General features: G+C 58.2%; 1 protein-coding gene across 1 annotated transcript; it reads left to right on the top strand.

Annotated features, from left to right (window-relative positions):
- The first annotated feature begins 7,841 nt into the window (after positions 1-7,841).
- Positions 7,842-15,643, top strand: DOK1 (docking protein 1). The gene is made up of 5 exons (XM_054990236.1): positions 7,842-7,972; positions 12,288-12,584; positions 13,005-13,101; positions 13,491-13,663; positions 14,162-15,643. Exons 1-5 carry the CDS (start codon positions 7,904-7,906, stop codon positions 15,272-15,274), a joined length of 1,749 nt encoding a protein of 582 aa, XP_054846211.1. The 5' UTR covers positions 7,842-7,903; the 3' UTR covers positions 15,275-15,643.
- The last annotated feature ends 564 nt before the right edge of the window (positions 15,644-16,207 follow it).

Raw genomic sequence — 16,207 nt, 5'->3', positions numbered from 1 at the left:
GTACAGTTTAGGTATACACTGGACCTGACAGCTCGTTGCCACCTGTTTTGCCACCTGTTTTTTGCAACCTTGCAACTCTGGATGCTACCAACCAGCTATATTCTGGACCTTTTTGGCATTGTGTACCTTCGGGCGTCATAAGCAAAGTTTGAGAGAATTCTACTATATTGGAATTAATTCTCTCTCCATGCATGTGTATTGAATTGCTGTAGATAATTGAAAACTCAATGTAGATATATTGATATTTGTAGTGTGGTACAGATAATAATATTGTACTGAGTCACTCCTTGGCATGCTTCCTTCCTTTTTTCTTGTTGGTTATCAGTATGGTTGAGGCCAGCATGAGATCCTCAGTGAACCTCCCACCAGCCTCCCACCAAGTGTGGGGTTATACAGTGTCCACCGGCTGGCTGCCCAACATATGGGTACAGCACGGGGCTATGTAGTTCCCACTCGTTTGCTGACCCATGTATGGGTTGCAATACATTATCTGTCCTCTTCCCTCCTCCTGAATGTTGATGGGCAGGAATCTGGAATTGACCCCATCTTGGGACTGTTAGTATCTGTTGTTGATTTTATGATGAACTGTTGTTTTATGAATTGTTTTAATATTTGTATTATATTTTTTTAACTGTTGTACCTTGCCCTGAGCCCACTTGTGGGAAGGGCGAGTTAGAAATGTAATAAATAATAATAAGACAGGGTTAACATACCTGTAACTTATGTTCATCGAGTTCTTCTGTGCCGACACACATGGGGTACTGCGCACGCGCAGGCCAGCCGCCAGAAGATTTTTTACCGCTTTCCCAGCTCCGAAGGGGCCGTTTGCCGCGCGCCTCAGCGACCGTTTCCCGCCCAAACGGTCACATGCTCCTCCAGCGGCCAACGGCCCCTTCCCTCAGTTCTCCCTTGCCGCCGCTCATCCAATACACAGAGCCATAACCCCGACTAAAGACTAGAGCCATAGCCCAAAAGTACAGCAATCTGCGTTGGAGTTCACAGCGGGGCAGGAGGGAGGGTTGTGTGTCGGCACAGAAGAACTCGATGAACATAAGTTACAGGTATGTTAACCCTGTCTTCATCTTCGTTCTTCTGTGCCTCCACACATGGGAGAGTACCAAGCTTCACACAATAAGGAAGGTGGGGTGAAATCCAACTCAATTTTATTATACAACAGGAAACAAGAACAACACATATACACATATACACATGTGGCAAAAAACATACCAACCCCACAACATCCAACAAGTATAAATATATATATAAATACACTATATACAGCGCCTCCACCTCCCCCATTGGAGCATATTAATCAGCATACTCCTAGGGAAACAAGGAATGGAGGACGGCCCTAGCAACAGCCACATCCTCATTGGCATTTACATCAACAGCGTAATGCCGTACAAAGGTATCAGCGGACGACCAAGTTGCAGCCCTGCAAATATTAGCTAAAGGTATACCCTTGAGCAGTGCCGAAGATGCCGCCTGGGACCGTGTGGAGTGAGCCCTGACACCCAAAGGACAGTCCACCTTAGCCGTGGCGTAGGCCTTCACAATGGCTGTCACAATCCAACGGGACACCGTCTGTGCAGACGCCCTGCGGCCCTTGTCCTTCGCCCTGAAACACACAAAAAGGTAGGGACTGTTCCTGAACACCCTTGTCCTCTCCAAATAAAAAGCCAAAGCCCTCCGCAGATCCAAACTGTGGAGGGCCTTTTCCCCTTTAGTAGAAGCTTCAGGGAAAAATACAGGCAGAGAAATCTCTTGTGAAAGGTGGAAGGTTGACACCACCTTGGGCAGGAACGAAAGACACGGTCGCAAGACCACCTTATTCGCATGAAAGCGAAGGAACGGGGGGTCTGCCCTAAGAGCAGCCAGTTCGCTGACCCGTCTGGCAGAAGTGATCGCCACGAGGAATGCCACCTTGTAGGAGAGCAAGTCCAGAGGGCACGTAGCCAAAGGCTCAAAAGGGGGCAACATCAACCTAGCCAGGACCAGGGAGAGAGACCACTGGGGCACAGGGGGTGACACAGGCGGGTAAAGATTAAGCATCCCCTTCAAAAACTGGCGGGACTTATGGTGAGAGAAAACCGTGCAGCCATCCACCCGATCATGGAATGCAGAGATGGCCGCAAGGTGCACTTTCAGAGACGCCACACTAAGGCCCTGGTCCTTCAGCTCGCAAAGATAATCCAAGACCATCCCCAAGGGGCTATCCAGAGGCGCCACCTTCCTAGAGGCGGCCCAAGCCTCAAACCTACTCCACTTCGCCCTGTAGGCACGCCGTGTGGAGGGCTTCCTAGCGTTCAGTAGGACCTTCTCGACTGGCTCAGAGAAGCCTAGGGACGGGGCCGAATCCGCCAAGCGGTCAGGTGTAGTTTCCTGGGCTTGTGGTGGAAGAGCTTCCCGTGTAGGAGGAGATCCCTCCGGGGCGGAAGGGCCACGTAAGCTCGGCCGGACATCTCCAGCAGCTTCGGGAACCAGAGCTGCCGTGGCCAGAACGGAGCCACTAAGATACAGTCCGTGTTGTCCCTCTCCACCTTGCACAGCACTCTGGGTATGAGAGGGAAAGGCGGAAACATGTAATGTAGTCCCCGGGCCCAAGTAAATTGGAAGGCATCCCCAATAGAGAGGGGGTCGCTTCCTGCCCGAGAACAAAAGATCTCGGCCTTGGTGTTCGCCGATGTCGCAAACACGTCTATGCTCGGGCGACCCCATTTCTGAAAGATCGGCCCAACGTACTTTGCGTTGAGCCCCCACTCGTGATTCAGCATGTGCACCCTGCTGAGAGTGTCCGCCTGCACATTGTCCGACCCAGCTACATGAATGGCGCGAAGCGTCACCCCATTCCTGATTGCCCATTCCCAAATGAGCGTGGCCTCCCTGCAGAGGATCATGGACACCGTGCCGCCCTGTTGGTTCAGGTAATACATAGCGGTAGTGTTGTCCGTCTGCACCAGCACCTGATGGTTCTGCAAGATTGCTGTGAATGACATAAGTGCAAAACGAACAGCCCTCAGTTCAAGCACATTAATATGGAGACCCCTTTCTCTCTCAGACCACACATCCTGAACACATAGCTCCCCACAGAAAGCCCCCCACCCTTGCAGAGAGGCGTCCGTGGTCACGGAGAACTCGGGATGATGGAAACCAAATGGGGTCCCTTTAAACAAATTAATATCCGACAACCACCAGTCACTGAACCACTGGCTGAAAACGATTTCGTTTAAACAAGGACACCAGGCCCTTCAAGGAACGTGCCCGCTCTGGAGGCAATAAAGCCTTGGCCTCCAATGAGTCGAACACTGCCCCAATATAAGGCACAACACGGCTAGGTGTCAGCTTAGATTTTTCAAAGTTAACCAGGAGGCCCAAGCGTTCGCAAGTGTCTAGCACCAATGCCACATCTTGCAGCAGCTTAACCTCCGAGCCCGCTGTCATAAGCCAATCATCGAGATAGGGGTAGATGGTACAGCCCTGCTCTCGAAGAAAGGAAACCACAGGAGCCACGCACTTAGTGAACACACGTGGGGCTGTGGAAAGGCCGAAGGGGAGAACCTTGTAACGGAATACCCGCTGCTTGTAAACGAAGCACAGAAATCTCCTGTGCTCCTCCAAGATCCCCACGTGGAAATACGCGTCCTTTAAATCCAGGACAGCGAACCAATCCCCCCTCTTCAAAAGGGCAATTACAGCAGGCAGTGTGATCATCCTAAACTTGGTGACCCTTAGAAAGGCATTTAGGCCCCTAAGATCCAAAATCGGACGTAGACCCCCATCCTTCTTAGGGACTAGGAAGAACCGGGAAAAGAAACCCCTCTCAGACTCCACAAAGGGCACCTCTTCCACAGCACCCTTAGCCAAGAGGGACCTAATTTCATCCTCCAGCTCAACCAAGGTATTATTCACCACACTCAGCGGTGAAGTGCACATCGGCAGTTCAGTGAAGTCCAGCCCGTACCCCTTATCAACAATCGTTAAGACCCATGAGTCAGATGTTATTGACTCCCATTCAGACAAAAAAGGACTGAGTCTGTCCGAAAAGTTCAGGGCTGCCGCAGGGCCGGGTCCTCAGAACTGCCTTCCAGCCCCTTGCGGATCTTTTTGCTGGGGCGGAGGTTGAGACGAGCGGGGCTTGAATGGCCTACACCTCCTGCCCTGGTGTTGCGCTGGGGTATACTGGCGCTGCGAGGTAGGGTACTGCTGATAGTACGGACGGGGTTGATATCTGCTGCGGTACTGGTAGGGATTGTACCTCGAAGAGTACCGAGGCTTGAACGTGGACCTGTCCGCCGGAGTGACCCCCAGGGAGCGTGCCGTCTGCCGGTCCTCCTTCTTCTTTTTAAGCGCCTCGTCGGTGGTGGTAGAGAAGAGGGAGTCACCCTCGAAGGGCAGACGTTCAATCTTGGCCTTCACCTCCTGCGGGAGGGCAGTCGACCGCAACCACGACTGCCTCCTCAGAAGCACCGCTGACGCCATACCCCGAGCAGCCGTGTCAGCCGCATGACTCCCGGCATTCATCTGTTGTTTTGACAATCGTACTGCCTCCGTCGGCAGCAATGACACCACTGACTTCTTGTCAGCAGGGAGGTCAGCGACATAGTGTGCCAGCTTCTCCCAGAGGTAGAGCTGATAGCCCGCCATAATCGTTTGATAGTTGGCTATCCGGAGGGCTAACGCTGCAACCGAGTACTGACGTCTACCCAGTGCGTCCATCTTCTTTCCCTCCTTATCCGGTGGGACGGAGGAGGACCCCGACCTCTTATGCTGAATCTCCTCGGCTATCAGGGATGACGGTGGAGGGTGCTTAATGAGAGACTGCCATGTCCCCTGTTTAATCTTATACATCTGTTCGATGCGTTTGGACGTGGCAGGCAGGTCCGATGGAGACTTCCAGACCTTGTCGATGATCTCCTCCAAGCCCTCCAACATAGGAAAACCTACTGTAGCCGGGTTCTCCCCATAGATTCTGCACAGCAACTTGTCCTTCGTCTTCGGGACCACAGAAGACACGTCAATCTCCAAGGCCTTGGACATGCGGGCCATTTGGTCTGCATAAATCCGCAGGTCCTCGAAGGGAGAGCTGGTGGAAGGGCCAACATTGTCGTCTGGGGATGGCTCGGAGAACGACTCAGAGCGGTAGCCGGACCCTGCATCCTCGTCATCCTCATCAGATGCTGGTGCTGACATTTCCCCTTCTGGGAAGGGTGGTGGCAACCATTCACGATGGCCAGATGACGATGGCCCCGGATCCGATGGTCTGAAGCCAGATGGAGCCCCCTTCCATTGGCACCGATAGGCCTCTGGCATAGCTGAAGCCTGTTGGTGACGCGCAGCCACGGACTGCTCGGATCCTATCCGCTCGGATCCGACACTCCCCTCGGACCAACACCGTTGACTACGGGCAGAGTGGGCAGGCGACGGATCCCTAGTCGCCGCTCGGATCTGACGACGCGGAGCCGGGCTCGATTCTGGTGTTGGCGAACGCCGTCCGCTCGACAAGACCACATAGGCCCCCGGTTCCGGCACCACTTCCTCAAGGAGAGGACGGTCAGGGGAGTCCAGGTGAGGTGATGGTGTAGGCGGGGACACCAGGACCACTTCCTCTGCAGAACAGCGCCGAGGGGACCGAGAGCGATGCCTGGTCTTCTTGGTCTTCTTCTTCTTCACAACCGGCTCGGAGGAAGCTCTCGGAACCGATGCCCTCTTGGTCGACGCCTTCCGTGCAGCCTCCGGTCCCGGTGCTGCCGCAGGCCCCTCGATCGACGCCGGGGCTGACCTTATCGGATCCGATCCGCTCGGATCCGGTCTCGGAGCTGACCTCCCCGGTTCCGACCTCACCGATGCCGACTTATGTGGCGACTTCGACGACCTCGCCACCGAGCTTGCCCTCGACGCCGACTTGCTCGCCGGGCGGGATGCAGCCACTGACTTGGAAGAGGCCACAGAGCCCGCCCGAGACCGCCCCCCCGGCATGGGTCGGGGCGCGTCCAGCCTTTTCCGCGGCTCCCGGCTTCTCCGCCTCGGAGGGCCCAGGGGCGTCCAAGACCCGCTGCCACAGCGAAGCCTTGAGGCGGGCGGACCGTTCTTGCCTGGCCTTGTGTGTGAATCCCTGGCAAATCTTGCAAGTGGGGACTACATGTTCCTCCCCCAGGCAAAGCAGGCAAAGGCTATGCCCATCCGTTTGGGCCATTTTAGCACGGCACTGGGCGCAGTGCTTAAACAGGGCCGTAGAAGCCATTCCGAGGGGCAAGCCAAAACGAAGTCAAATACAGTCCGGATCAATACACACCAAATCAGTCAGTCCAAATCACGAAGCAGAAGAAAGGTCGAGTCCAAATCCAAGTCAAGCACGAAAAAAGGCAATCCAAAGACACAAGAAGCACGGAGCTACTAACGGAACGTTCTCCTCAAGCGGCGGCAAGAAGAGAACTGAGGGAAGGGGCCGTTGGCCGCTGGAGGAGCATGTGACCGTTTGGGCGGGAAACGGTCGCTGAGGCGCGCGGCAAACGGCCCCTTCGGAGCTGGGAAAGCGGTAAAAAATCTTCCGGCGGCTGGCCTGCGCGTGCGCAGTACCCCATGTGTGGAGGCACAGAAGAACGAAGATGAATAATAAATACCAAACACACCCGATCCCTGGACGTCTGAACTTGCAGGGGGGGGCAGGGTGGTGCCTGGGAAGAACTCCCCCTGTGCCACGGCCCACTTGCTGGCATAGCGTGTTGGCCTGTGCCTGGCTCTGTGTGTGGCATCCTCGTGGCCCCGATCAGTCACAGATGGGTGGTCTGCCTTTCGGACTGTGGGGGTGGCAGCCCATGGACAGCCCTTGGTGTGGTTTGGTGGCTCGGCCGAGGGAGCTGCACCTTGGGCCACCTCGGACTCAACCACCAGTGGGTCTCGGGTCTCCTCCTGGTCCGGGCTGCACAGCCAGGAAAGAGCCCCTAGGGGCTGCGTGGATTGTGAGGGGGGGGGGAGACTTCCACAATGGCCTACGGGCCTCAGCAGCTGTCCCTCGCTGTGCTTGTTGATGCAAAGCGCCCCATGTGCCATGCGCCTCTTCCTGGAATGTGTGGTGCCGCCCCTGTGGTGTGAGATGTTAAGTGCTGCTGTCAGAAGCCTACGCGAGATAGACCCACACTGTGCCCAGCAGCATCTGCCTTGGCCAAGCCGGGCAACTGGCGTCTGCGCTCAAGCACCCCTCCTGGGCAGCTGCGCTGGGGCCAAGGCCTGCTTGCCCTCTTCATCGGTCTCCCGTTTCTGCTGGCCGGGGGGGGGGGGGGCGGCGGCGGCGAGGGACACACCCTCCTCCTCCTCCTCCTCTCGAGGCCACCTATGTGGCTTTTGGTGGAGTAGCATGTTGGCCCTGCAGACACCGCTTTTGCCTCCAGGGCACCTCGGGGAAAGCTGCCTGCCGCCCCCAATGCCCCTGCTGCCAGGGCAGCTCCAGTGGCGGGACGTGGGGGGGGGGGGGGCTGCTCCAGAGCTCCCGGCCCGCTCAGCTCAGGCGGGCGGCGGCGCGGGTCTGCGGCAGAACCCAGCAGGTGAGCCGGGCATCCTGGGCCGGGCATCCTGGGCCGGGCATGGGTCGGGGCCGGCCCGGAGCACCATCCATCCGACGTGTCCCGCCCCGCTCCGGAGGGGCCTCGTCGGGCGGCGCGCGGCGCGAACGAACCAGCCACGCCCGCTCGGGAGCTCCGAGGGCCCTTGGCGGCCGGCCAGCCGGCTCGGCGGCGTCCAGGGGCGGCCGGACCGCAAGGCGCCCTCGCGGGCCTCCCTCGCCGTCCCCGCGGCCTTCCGCTCGGCGGCTTCCTCTGCCGGGGCGGGCCCCGCGCAGGCCGCGCCCTCTGCCGAAGCGCGGCCGGAGGGCGGCTCCGTGTCCGGGCCTGTGCCGCGCCGCGTCCGGATGGACCCTCCGCTCAAGGCGGGGCCGCTCCTGCTCCAGCAGCCGCCAGGGCTGCGCCTCGGGGCCAAGGTAGGCGGGCAGGCGGCGAGGGCGAGGCGCGCGGCCCTCCCTCCCCCGGCGGCCCGGCCCGGCTAGCCAAGCGCGGTCGCGGCGGCCCCGTCGCGGGCTCGTCACGCGCGTTCCAGCGCGGGCGGCCCCGGGTGGCGACGCGTCGGTCGCCGGGCGCCCCGGCTGGGAAGGACGGCTTCCCGGGGAAGGCTGGCAGGGCGCGGGCGGAGGCTGGTCGGGCGCTTCCTCCGGAAGGGTTGCGGGGGTTCCCCGTCCCCGCGGAGCGCCTCTGAGTCAGGGGTGCGCTCGGCAGCCGCCGCCGGCCCCCCCCCCCCGCGCCCCGGCCGGGCACCGGCCCCGCCCGGCGGCCGCCCGGCGCTTTGGGGAAGCGGCGCGGCTAGGCGGGCCGGGGCGTGTCCGGGGCTTCCTTCGGCGCAGAAAGCAAGCGGCGGCCGCCCTCGGAGGGCCCTTCCGGCGCCGGGCAGAGTTCCTCTTTTGACGCCCAGCCGCCGAGGCGTGGCGAGCCGGAGGTTGCGGTTCGGCTCGTTTTGCGCAGGGAGGGACCCCTCGGACTCCTGCAATCGCCTGCGTGGCCGCCGCCTCGGGGCGAACGCGGGGCGATCGCTGCGTGGCTCGGGAGTGGACTGGCGCGCTTGTGGAGCCAGGCGATCCGCGCTGCCCGGCCTCTTCCTACGGCAGAATGGAAAGGGAAAGGGGCCGGGCGGCTGCACGTGACTGCTGAAGCTCGGAGGGCCCGTCGTCGTGCTGCGGCGGCACGAAGCAGGGATCCAGCAGCAGCTGAGAGGCCCCTTCTGCCCAGCGCTTTTCTGCCCCGTCCCTCCCTTCCTGACCGTGACATCGTGTGGCCTGCAGGGCTTCCCCCTTCCAGCCCCCGGAAGTGCTCACAGGGGAAGCGACAGGGTGGCGGTGCCAGCGCGGGTGCTCAGCTCAGGGCCATTGGCAGGGGGGGGCGGTGAATTCCCCCCACAGAACGGTGGAGCCACGCGTTGCTTTTCTCCCTCCCTTTCAGTCTGAGCTGTGGATAAGCTGTGAGCCACAGATCAGTTGCTGGGGGGTGGGGGGTGGGATGAAGGAGCAAGATCCTCCCTGCCACAAAGAGGCTGGGGTGGGGTGGGGGGCGAGTGGCTTGGGGATGGGTGAGGTGGACATGGCCCCCATGAGCCCTCCCCACTGCTTGCTCCTGCTTTCCCAGCAAGGGCAACAGTCCTCCCTTTGTGCAGCTGCTGCCAAACACAGTGTGTAGGCTTTCATAAGCTTGCCAGAAGAAATGGTGTTAAGTCTTGAAGATGCCACTGGGCTCCTCTTTTATTCCTCTGCAACAGACCACACTGGCTCATCATCTGGAACTTTCATCAGCGATCATTCTCTGTTGCCTGTCAAATACTTATAGTGCCTATAAATGAGCACAGTTTGAGTCCAGGGGCACCTTGAAGACCCACAGTATTTTCCAGGGTATAAACTTTCAAGAGGCTCCGTCCTCAAATATGAGCAGGAATGTCTTTGTATCCCAGCCAGAAGGTGGTAGGAGTCCCTATATTGCCTATAGGAAAGGTTCCCTGGTATAGGACTGTTCCAAGCCAATAAATAGTTGCCCTCTGGATTTTTAATTACTAGTTTCTAGCTTTGGTAATGTGGTCTCCTGATTTGGGGGTCTGGAAATAGGTATTTCAATTTCATGCTTTGAATATTAAGGAAAAATCTTTAAAATGCAGATGATTTGTTGGGGTTTGATATCCACTGAGATATACAGTGTGATCTGGTAGAGTTACAAAGAGCTTTTGATAAAATCCCTTGGCAAAGACTCCTGAGCAAGGTTGGCGGTCAGTGCATAAGAGGACAGGTCCTCTTATGGGTTAATGTTTGGTTAAATAGTAGGAAGCAGAGAGGAGGAATATAAGGAAGCAGTGGAGAGGTCCCACAAGGGGCCAGTGCTATTTCATTTGTTCATTTTAATGATCTGGAGCAGCGTAGTGGTCAAGTTTGTAGATGGTACTAAATTATTCAGACTGGTGAACACCAAGGCAGATATTGAAGAAGGATCTCTCTGAATTGGTCAACACAGTGGCAAATGAAGTTCAGTGTTGGCAAATGTAAGATCATGCACATCGGAAGGAAAAAAGTATAAATATAAGTATCTGCTGATTGGTTCTGGCCTGATCAAGGCTTGGAAGGAAAGAGATATTGGCGTCACAGTGAATAGCTCAATGAAAATGTCAACTCAGTGTGCCAGAGCAGTCAAAAAGGCAAACGCCCTGCTGGAGATTATTAGACCTGAAAATACAACGGTCAGTATCGTAATGCACCTGTATTGAGCTGTGGTGCAGCCCCTCCTTGGGTTCTGGTTCTGTGTGCGGTTCTGGTTGCCATGTCTAAAAAAGGACTCCGCAGACCAGGGAGAAGAGCGCTCCCAAGGCGATCAAGGGGTTGGAGCCCCTTCCTGTCAGAAAGGCGAGAGAGTTTGAGACTTTCCAGTTCAGAAAAAGTCGGACGAGGGAGGGCAGCGTAGAGGGGTGTGCCTCAGTGTCAGGACTTGCCGGGTAGTTCCCCAAAACACTTCACTGCATCACTTCGGTGGAGTAGTTACAATGTTTATTAAGGACTAATACCAGTATCAAGCAACTCAGGCGATGGAATTGGCTGGGATGCCCAAAGGTGACAGAGCAGAGACAGTTAGAGGAGGAAGGCCCCCCCCCACATAGAAACAGCTCTGGCAGGTGAAGTTTGAGGAAGGTCTGGGAAGAGGGGGGGGGGAGGGAAGGGGGAGTTCAGCTTCTCCAAGGTCGAGTTCCCAGCCTGGCAGGAACTCAAAATGAAAACACCTCTCCTGTAAGATAAGCCGTTAGTCACGGCACATTAGAAATCAGCTTCACTCTGCACTTACTCAGGAACCCATTACCACAGCAGAACAATTCAAATGCAAATACATATGCAGGGCGTCTCTGACAATCAGGTGGGCAAAACAACATCATCATAATTCGATTTATATACCACCCTTCAGGACAACTTAATGCCCACTCAGAGCAGTTTACAAAGTGTGTTGTTGTTATCCCCACAACAATCACCCCGTGAGGTGTGTGAGGCTGAGAGAGCTCTGAGAGAGCTGTGATGGGCCCAAGGTCACCCAGCTGGCTTCAAGCGGAGGAGTGGGGGATCAAACCCGGCTCTCCAGATTAGAGTCCCGCTCTCTTAAGCACTACACCAAACTGGCTACACACCAAACAGATAAAGAAATTAATGTATTTGGTAACTTGTGGAATTCACTGCCGCAGGAAGGAGTGAAATTCGCTTGTTTAGTTGGACAAATTCATTAAAGATAAGGTTTATCAATGATTGTTAGCCATGATGCCTAAATGGAACCTCCATGTTCAGAAGCAGTAAGTCTCTGAATACCAATGTGGGGGGGGGACCATGGGTGGAGGCTTTGATGCCTTTCCTGTGGTCGTAGGCCTGACTTGTGAAATTCAATGCCGAAAGAGATGGACCGCTGCTGTGATCCAGCGCAGCTGCTCTTACAGGCCCTTGTTTGGAGTAGCCTGTCAGCACTCTTGAGGGGGAGGGCATGTGTCCCCCAGAGGGGCTGGGACCGGGGGAGGAACGTAGCCCTGTTGTGGACGACGGACTGCCCGCGCGTGGCAGTGGCGGTGGCATGGGAGCAGAGCCACATGGCGCACGTGCAGGGTGGGCTGCAGAGATGGGTGGGGATCTCTGCCTTGCCTTGGTTCAAACAGAGCTCACTAGCCTACCTTGCAGGGAGTGGGGAGGAAGAGCTGCCACTGGAGGCCTCGATCCCATGGTGCTCCCATCCCCTGCTGGCTTCCTGGTGTGAAGCTTCAGCAGAGGAAGGAGAGGAGGAGGCAGGGAGGCCTGGGGTGGCACAGGCTTACCCCGCTAGCCCAGACGGGTGGAGGCACCCTAGGGATGGCTGCAGAACATCGCACGCGTTCTCCGAGTAAGGAGTGCTGGCTTCTGGGGGGGGGCAGGGCGGGGCGTGGAGGTGGTGCCTAGGACTGAGAGGGGGGGAGAGCCTGCCCGGATCCCCTGCAAGCAGAGCCCCAGAGAAGGTCTACTGGCCCTAATCCTCGGGCTATCCAGGGCCCCGTGGGCTTCCCCCTCCGAACCTCCATGCCCGGAAGTGCCTGCTGTGGCTCTGCTGTGCCGGTCAGGAAAAGCACGAGCTCCCCTGCTTGTCTGAGGCCTCTCTTCCCAGCTCCATCCCTTTGCTGCCTGGAGACCTGACCAAGGGCTGCCCTTCTGGCGAAAGGGGCTGGGCTAGCCCCAGCTCCCTCCTTTGTGCTCTCGCAATGTTTCTTTACAGCGATGGAAGAAGGGCTGGTTTGTGCTGTTCCCTGCCAGTCCTCACGGTGTGGCTCGCTTGGAGTTCTTTGATTGCAAGGAGGGGGCAACTGCAGCTGACAGAGTTGGCACCAAGCGCCTAGACAAGAAGATTGTGCGGCTGGCGGACTGTGTGAGCGTGGCCCCTGTCCCAGACTCTTTCCCCAAGGTTGGCCTGGCAGTCTTCCGCCTCGAGACCAGTGAGCGAACCTACCTCTTTGCTGCTCAGCCACAGGACGCTTCCGAGTGGGTGGCCAAGCTCTGCGAGGCAGCCTTTCTGGTAAGCGGGGGGCAACAGGGGGGTAGGCATAACGCATTCCTGGGAGAAAGCAAAGGAAAGGAGGACAGCAGCCACGTCTGGGGGCAGAGGGGTGGTCATGTTGGGCTGGCCTACCATCACAGCCAGATGGCGGTGGCTTGTGTCTTCCTCAGCAAACTGAGCATGTGTGGAAAGGGTCTTTGCATCTTTGTGGTGGTGGGTGTGCATGCGGGGGAAGCCCTTTTTAGAGAGGTCTGCCCTCCTGGCTTGCTTTGCTCATCAAAAGAATGAAGGAAGTGTGTTCCAAGCCATGGACTCGGGAAGTTCTGCTAGGGAGTCAGCAGCGGGAGGCCGCTGAGAAGCGGTGTGCAGTGGCACGTGGGAGGGCGCTATCTGCCAGAGGCCAGGGGCCTCTAACGCTGCCTTTTCCCCTCGTGGCAGGGCAACTCTGGCAAAGGAGCACCGCTCGCAACTGAGCCAGGTGGCCAGCGCCCCTTGGAAATGGCCACCAATTCTATTTATTACTCCCGGGATGAAGGTAGGTGCTTGTGAGGAGCCCTGGGGCAAGCGCACCTTGCTCACAGCCCCTGAGCCTGCCAGCGCTCCCTCTCCGCTCCCCACCCAAGTTCCACTGCAGCAAAACGGAGCTGTGCAGCAGGACTGGGATGAGAACAAGGCCCGAGGCAGAGAGAGAGAGAGGAGGTGGGATTGGGGGCGCTCCGACAGTGGGGGCAAGGAGGTCGATTCAGGAAGGGGGGAGGTGCAGGGGCACTTGGCTGCCGGAAGGGTCGGGCTGAGGCCTCCCAGACCCACCAAGAAGTGGGCGGGCAGCGTGGCTGTTCCTGCGGGGGGTGGGGGGGTGGGTCGGTGGGGGGTGGAAACGAGGGCTCTGGTAGCCTTTCCTCTGTCTCTTCCCTGTCGCTTCAGCCAGCGAGTTCTGGGTGACGGTGCAGAAGACGGAGGCGGCTGAGCGCTGCCAGCTGCATGGAGTGTATGTGCTGAAGGCCTCTCGGGATAGCCTTGTCCTCAGAGACCCTCACTCAGGCCAGCCCCTACACACCTGGCCCTACCGCCTCCTCCGCAGATACGGCCGGGACAAGGTACGTGGGACAGGGCCAGGTGGGGTGGGAGCGGGCTGCTTGGAGGGCTGGCTTCTGCACCTGGCAGGAAAGCCCAGGAAGCCATTGGGGCTGCTCAGTGCTGTCCCAAGCAGCATCCGGCCTCTCTGACTCCCCTGAAGCCAGTGGGTAGGGTGGTGCTGCCTGCCAGCTGTGGGGCACCATCCAGAGAGGGCATGGGACGCTCAGCTCTAGCAGAGGGCGGCAGGACACACGTGCCCCTCCAGCAACCTGTGTCTTGGAGGCCGGACTGAGATCGGAAGTGACATTATTAGCGGGAATGGCTGAAGGAGACTGGCAAGATTCTTCCTACGCTTTTAAAAAAGCTTGTTTGGATGGGCAAGGCACAGATGTTACCACCGCCCAGTGCCAGAGGATTAGACGTGCCGCATCTGTCTGTCAAGGGGAGCGGGCAGGCAGAAGCCCACGTGATCCGTACACCTGCCGTTCCCATCAGTAGTCCCATCTCCTGTCCTGCAGGTGATGTTTTCCTTTGAAGCTGGCCGCCGCTGCGAATCTGGCCCTGGCAACTTCACCTTCGAGACCAAGCAGGGCAACGAGATTTTCCGCGTGGTGGAGGCGGCTATCCAAGACCAGAAAGCCCAGGCAGAAGAGGACCGGCAGAGTGCCAGCTCCCTGAACTCGGAGGCCTCCAGCGTAGCCCAGATCCAGAGCGCCATTGCCAGTGCGCTCCTCCTGGGGGGCGAGTGCCCTCCTGCTGAAAGGCAGGTGCCCAGAGGCACACCGAGTGCCAAACTCAGCTTGGCCATGGAGGAGAAGGAAGCAGCCCTATCATCCCTGCGGAAGGGGCAGAACGGGCGAGACCCACTGCCCCAGTGGCCCAGCACCCCACCACGGTCCCCGCTCTCTGGGCTGGCATGTCACCCGCTGCCCCCGGAAGACACTGGCAGCGTCTACTCAGAGCCTCTGGATGCTGTAAAGGGCTTCCAGTACAGGCCAGACCCTCTCTACGCTGACCCCCTCGACAGCAGGCGCCACAGTGGTGGTGAGAAGGAAGAGGCAGAGCTGGGAGGGACCAGCGTGTTGTATGAGCAAGTGGGGTCAGCGCTGGGCAGCTGCCAGGGCACCGGAGTGCACATCTATGATGAGCCGGAGGGGCGGGCCCCCAGGCCAATTCCCGCTCCCGCTCCCACTCCCATCTACGATGAGGCCCACCTCCTCTGTGAGGCCTGGCGGACTCAGGGCCTGGAGAGCAGAGCAGGCTATGAACTTCCTTACCAGCCTGGTGCTGGGGACTATGCCGTTCCTGCCTTCCACCAGAAAGCAGGACTCAAGCCCTCCAAGCCTTCCCCGGCCCCCAAGCCCCCCCGAGCTCACAAGAAGCCCACTCAGCCAGGCAGCACTAACAAGCCCTCTGGACCGCCAGTGCCTGGCTGGGCCACACTGAAAAATGGCTCCAGCAGCAGCAACAACAACAACAGCAACAACAACAACAACAACCAGGCGGATAGGGAGCCGATCTACAGCCGGGTGCTGAAGCCCTCGAGGACCTGTCCGGGCCCTGCCGGGCGCGAGCAGTCGGTGGACGAGTGTCGGCCAGCTTCTGTGTATGAAGACCTGGGGGAGATCTGAGTGCCCGGTGGCTGCCCTTCCTGGGCAAGGTGGGCAGTGGAACTTCTCCCCTGGGCATGAGTGCCACGCTCTTGCAAGTTCCCACTCTGTAGAGAAGGTGCCCAGCTTCGCAGACTCCAGAGCTCGTTCCGTGCCTGGTGGGTGTCCAGCCTTGCTTATTCTTTGAGTGAGAGTTGCCACCTCCAGGGCTGGAGAGATCAGATCTATGGAGCTTCTACGGCATTTCACCCCGGGCGAGCTTCCTCCCTTCCCCAGGCTCCGCCCCTAAATCTCCAGGAATTTCCCACCCCAGACTGGCAGTTTATCTAATATGTGCGGCAGCCACTGGAAATGCTTTGGAAAATATTTTTCTATAAATGTTTGTTTTGATATCGGACCCTGTGATGATAGTGACGCCGAGCGCCATGTGTTCCTGGCGCCTTGGGCCTACAGGTACGATCCCCTTCATGGGGGAGACCCTGAAAAAATGCTTGGGGGGGGGGCGGATGTGTCCGATAGTGGAGGGGGCAGGGGGCCCTGTGTGCGCGCGTGAGTGCACGTGCATGTGCTTGCTCTGTCCCGCCTGGTGCGCACTTACTGGGCCTTGTGGCTGCCTAGTGGGGCTTGCACAAGTGTAGGCTGTGAGACCAGGGCTGGCATTGGGAGTGCCTCTCCCTTGTCCGCTAGGAAACAGACGCCATGTGCCGTGTGCATCACTGATGCTGTTGAAATCCCTGCTAGCATTTCTTTGGGGCTGCCCAGCAGTGGGACCGCCGCCCCACAGGGATCGCTCTGGAAAGAAGCAAGGCCCAACCCCTGAGCCTCTGGGATGCTCCTCGGCCTGCCTGAGCCGATCAAGTGCTGCTTTCCGGGAGGCAGCGGTGTCTCTCTCTCCCCCCCCTAAGCCCCTGCTTCCACTCCACACCACTCGCGTGTGTTCCGTAATACAGGCAG

The sequence above is a fragment of the Eublepharis macularius genome, chromosome 10 (genome assembly GCF_028583425.1).
Source record: "Eublepharis macularius isolate TG4126 chromosome 10, MPM_Emac_v1.0, whole genome shotgun sequence".
NCBI classification, from domain to species: Eukaryota; Metazoa; Chordata; class Lepidosauria; order Squamata; family Eublepharidae; genus Eublepharis; species Eublepharis macularius.
This window is presented reverse-complemented; position numbering and strand designations above follow the sequence as displayed.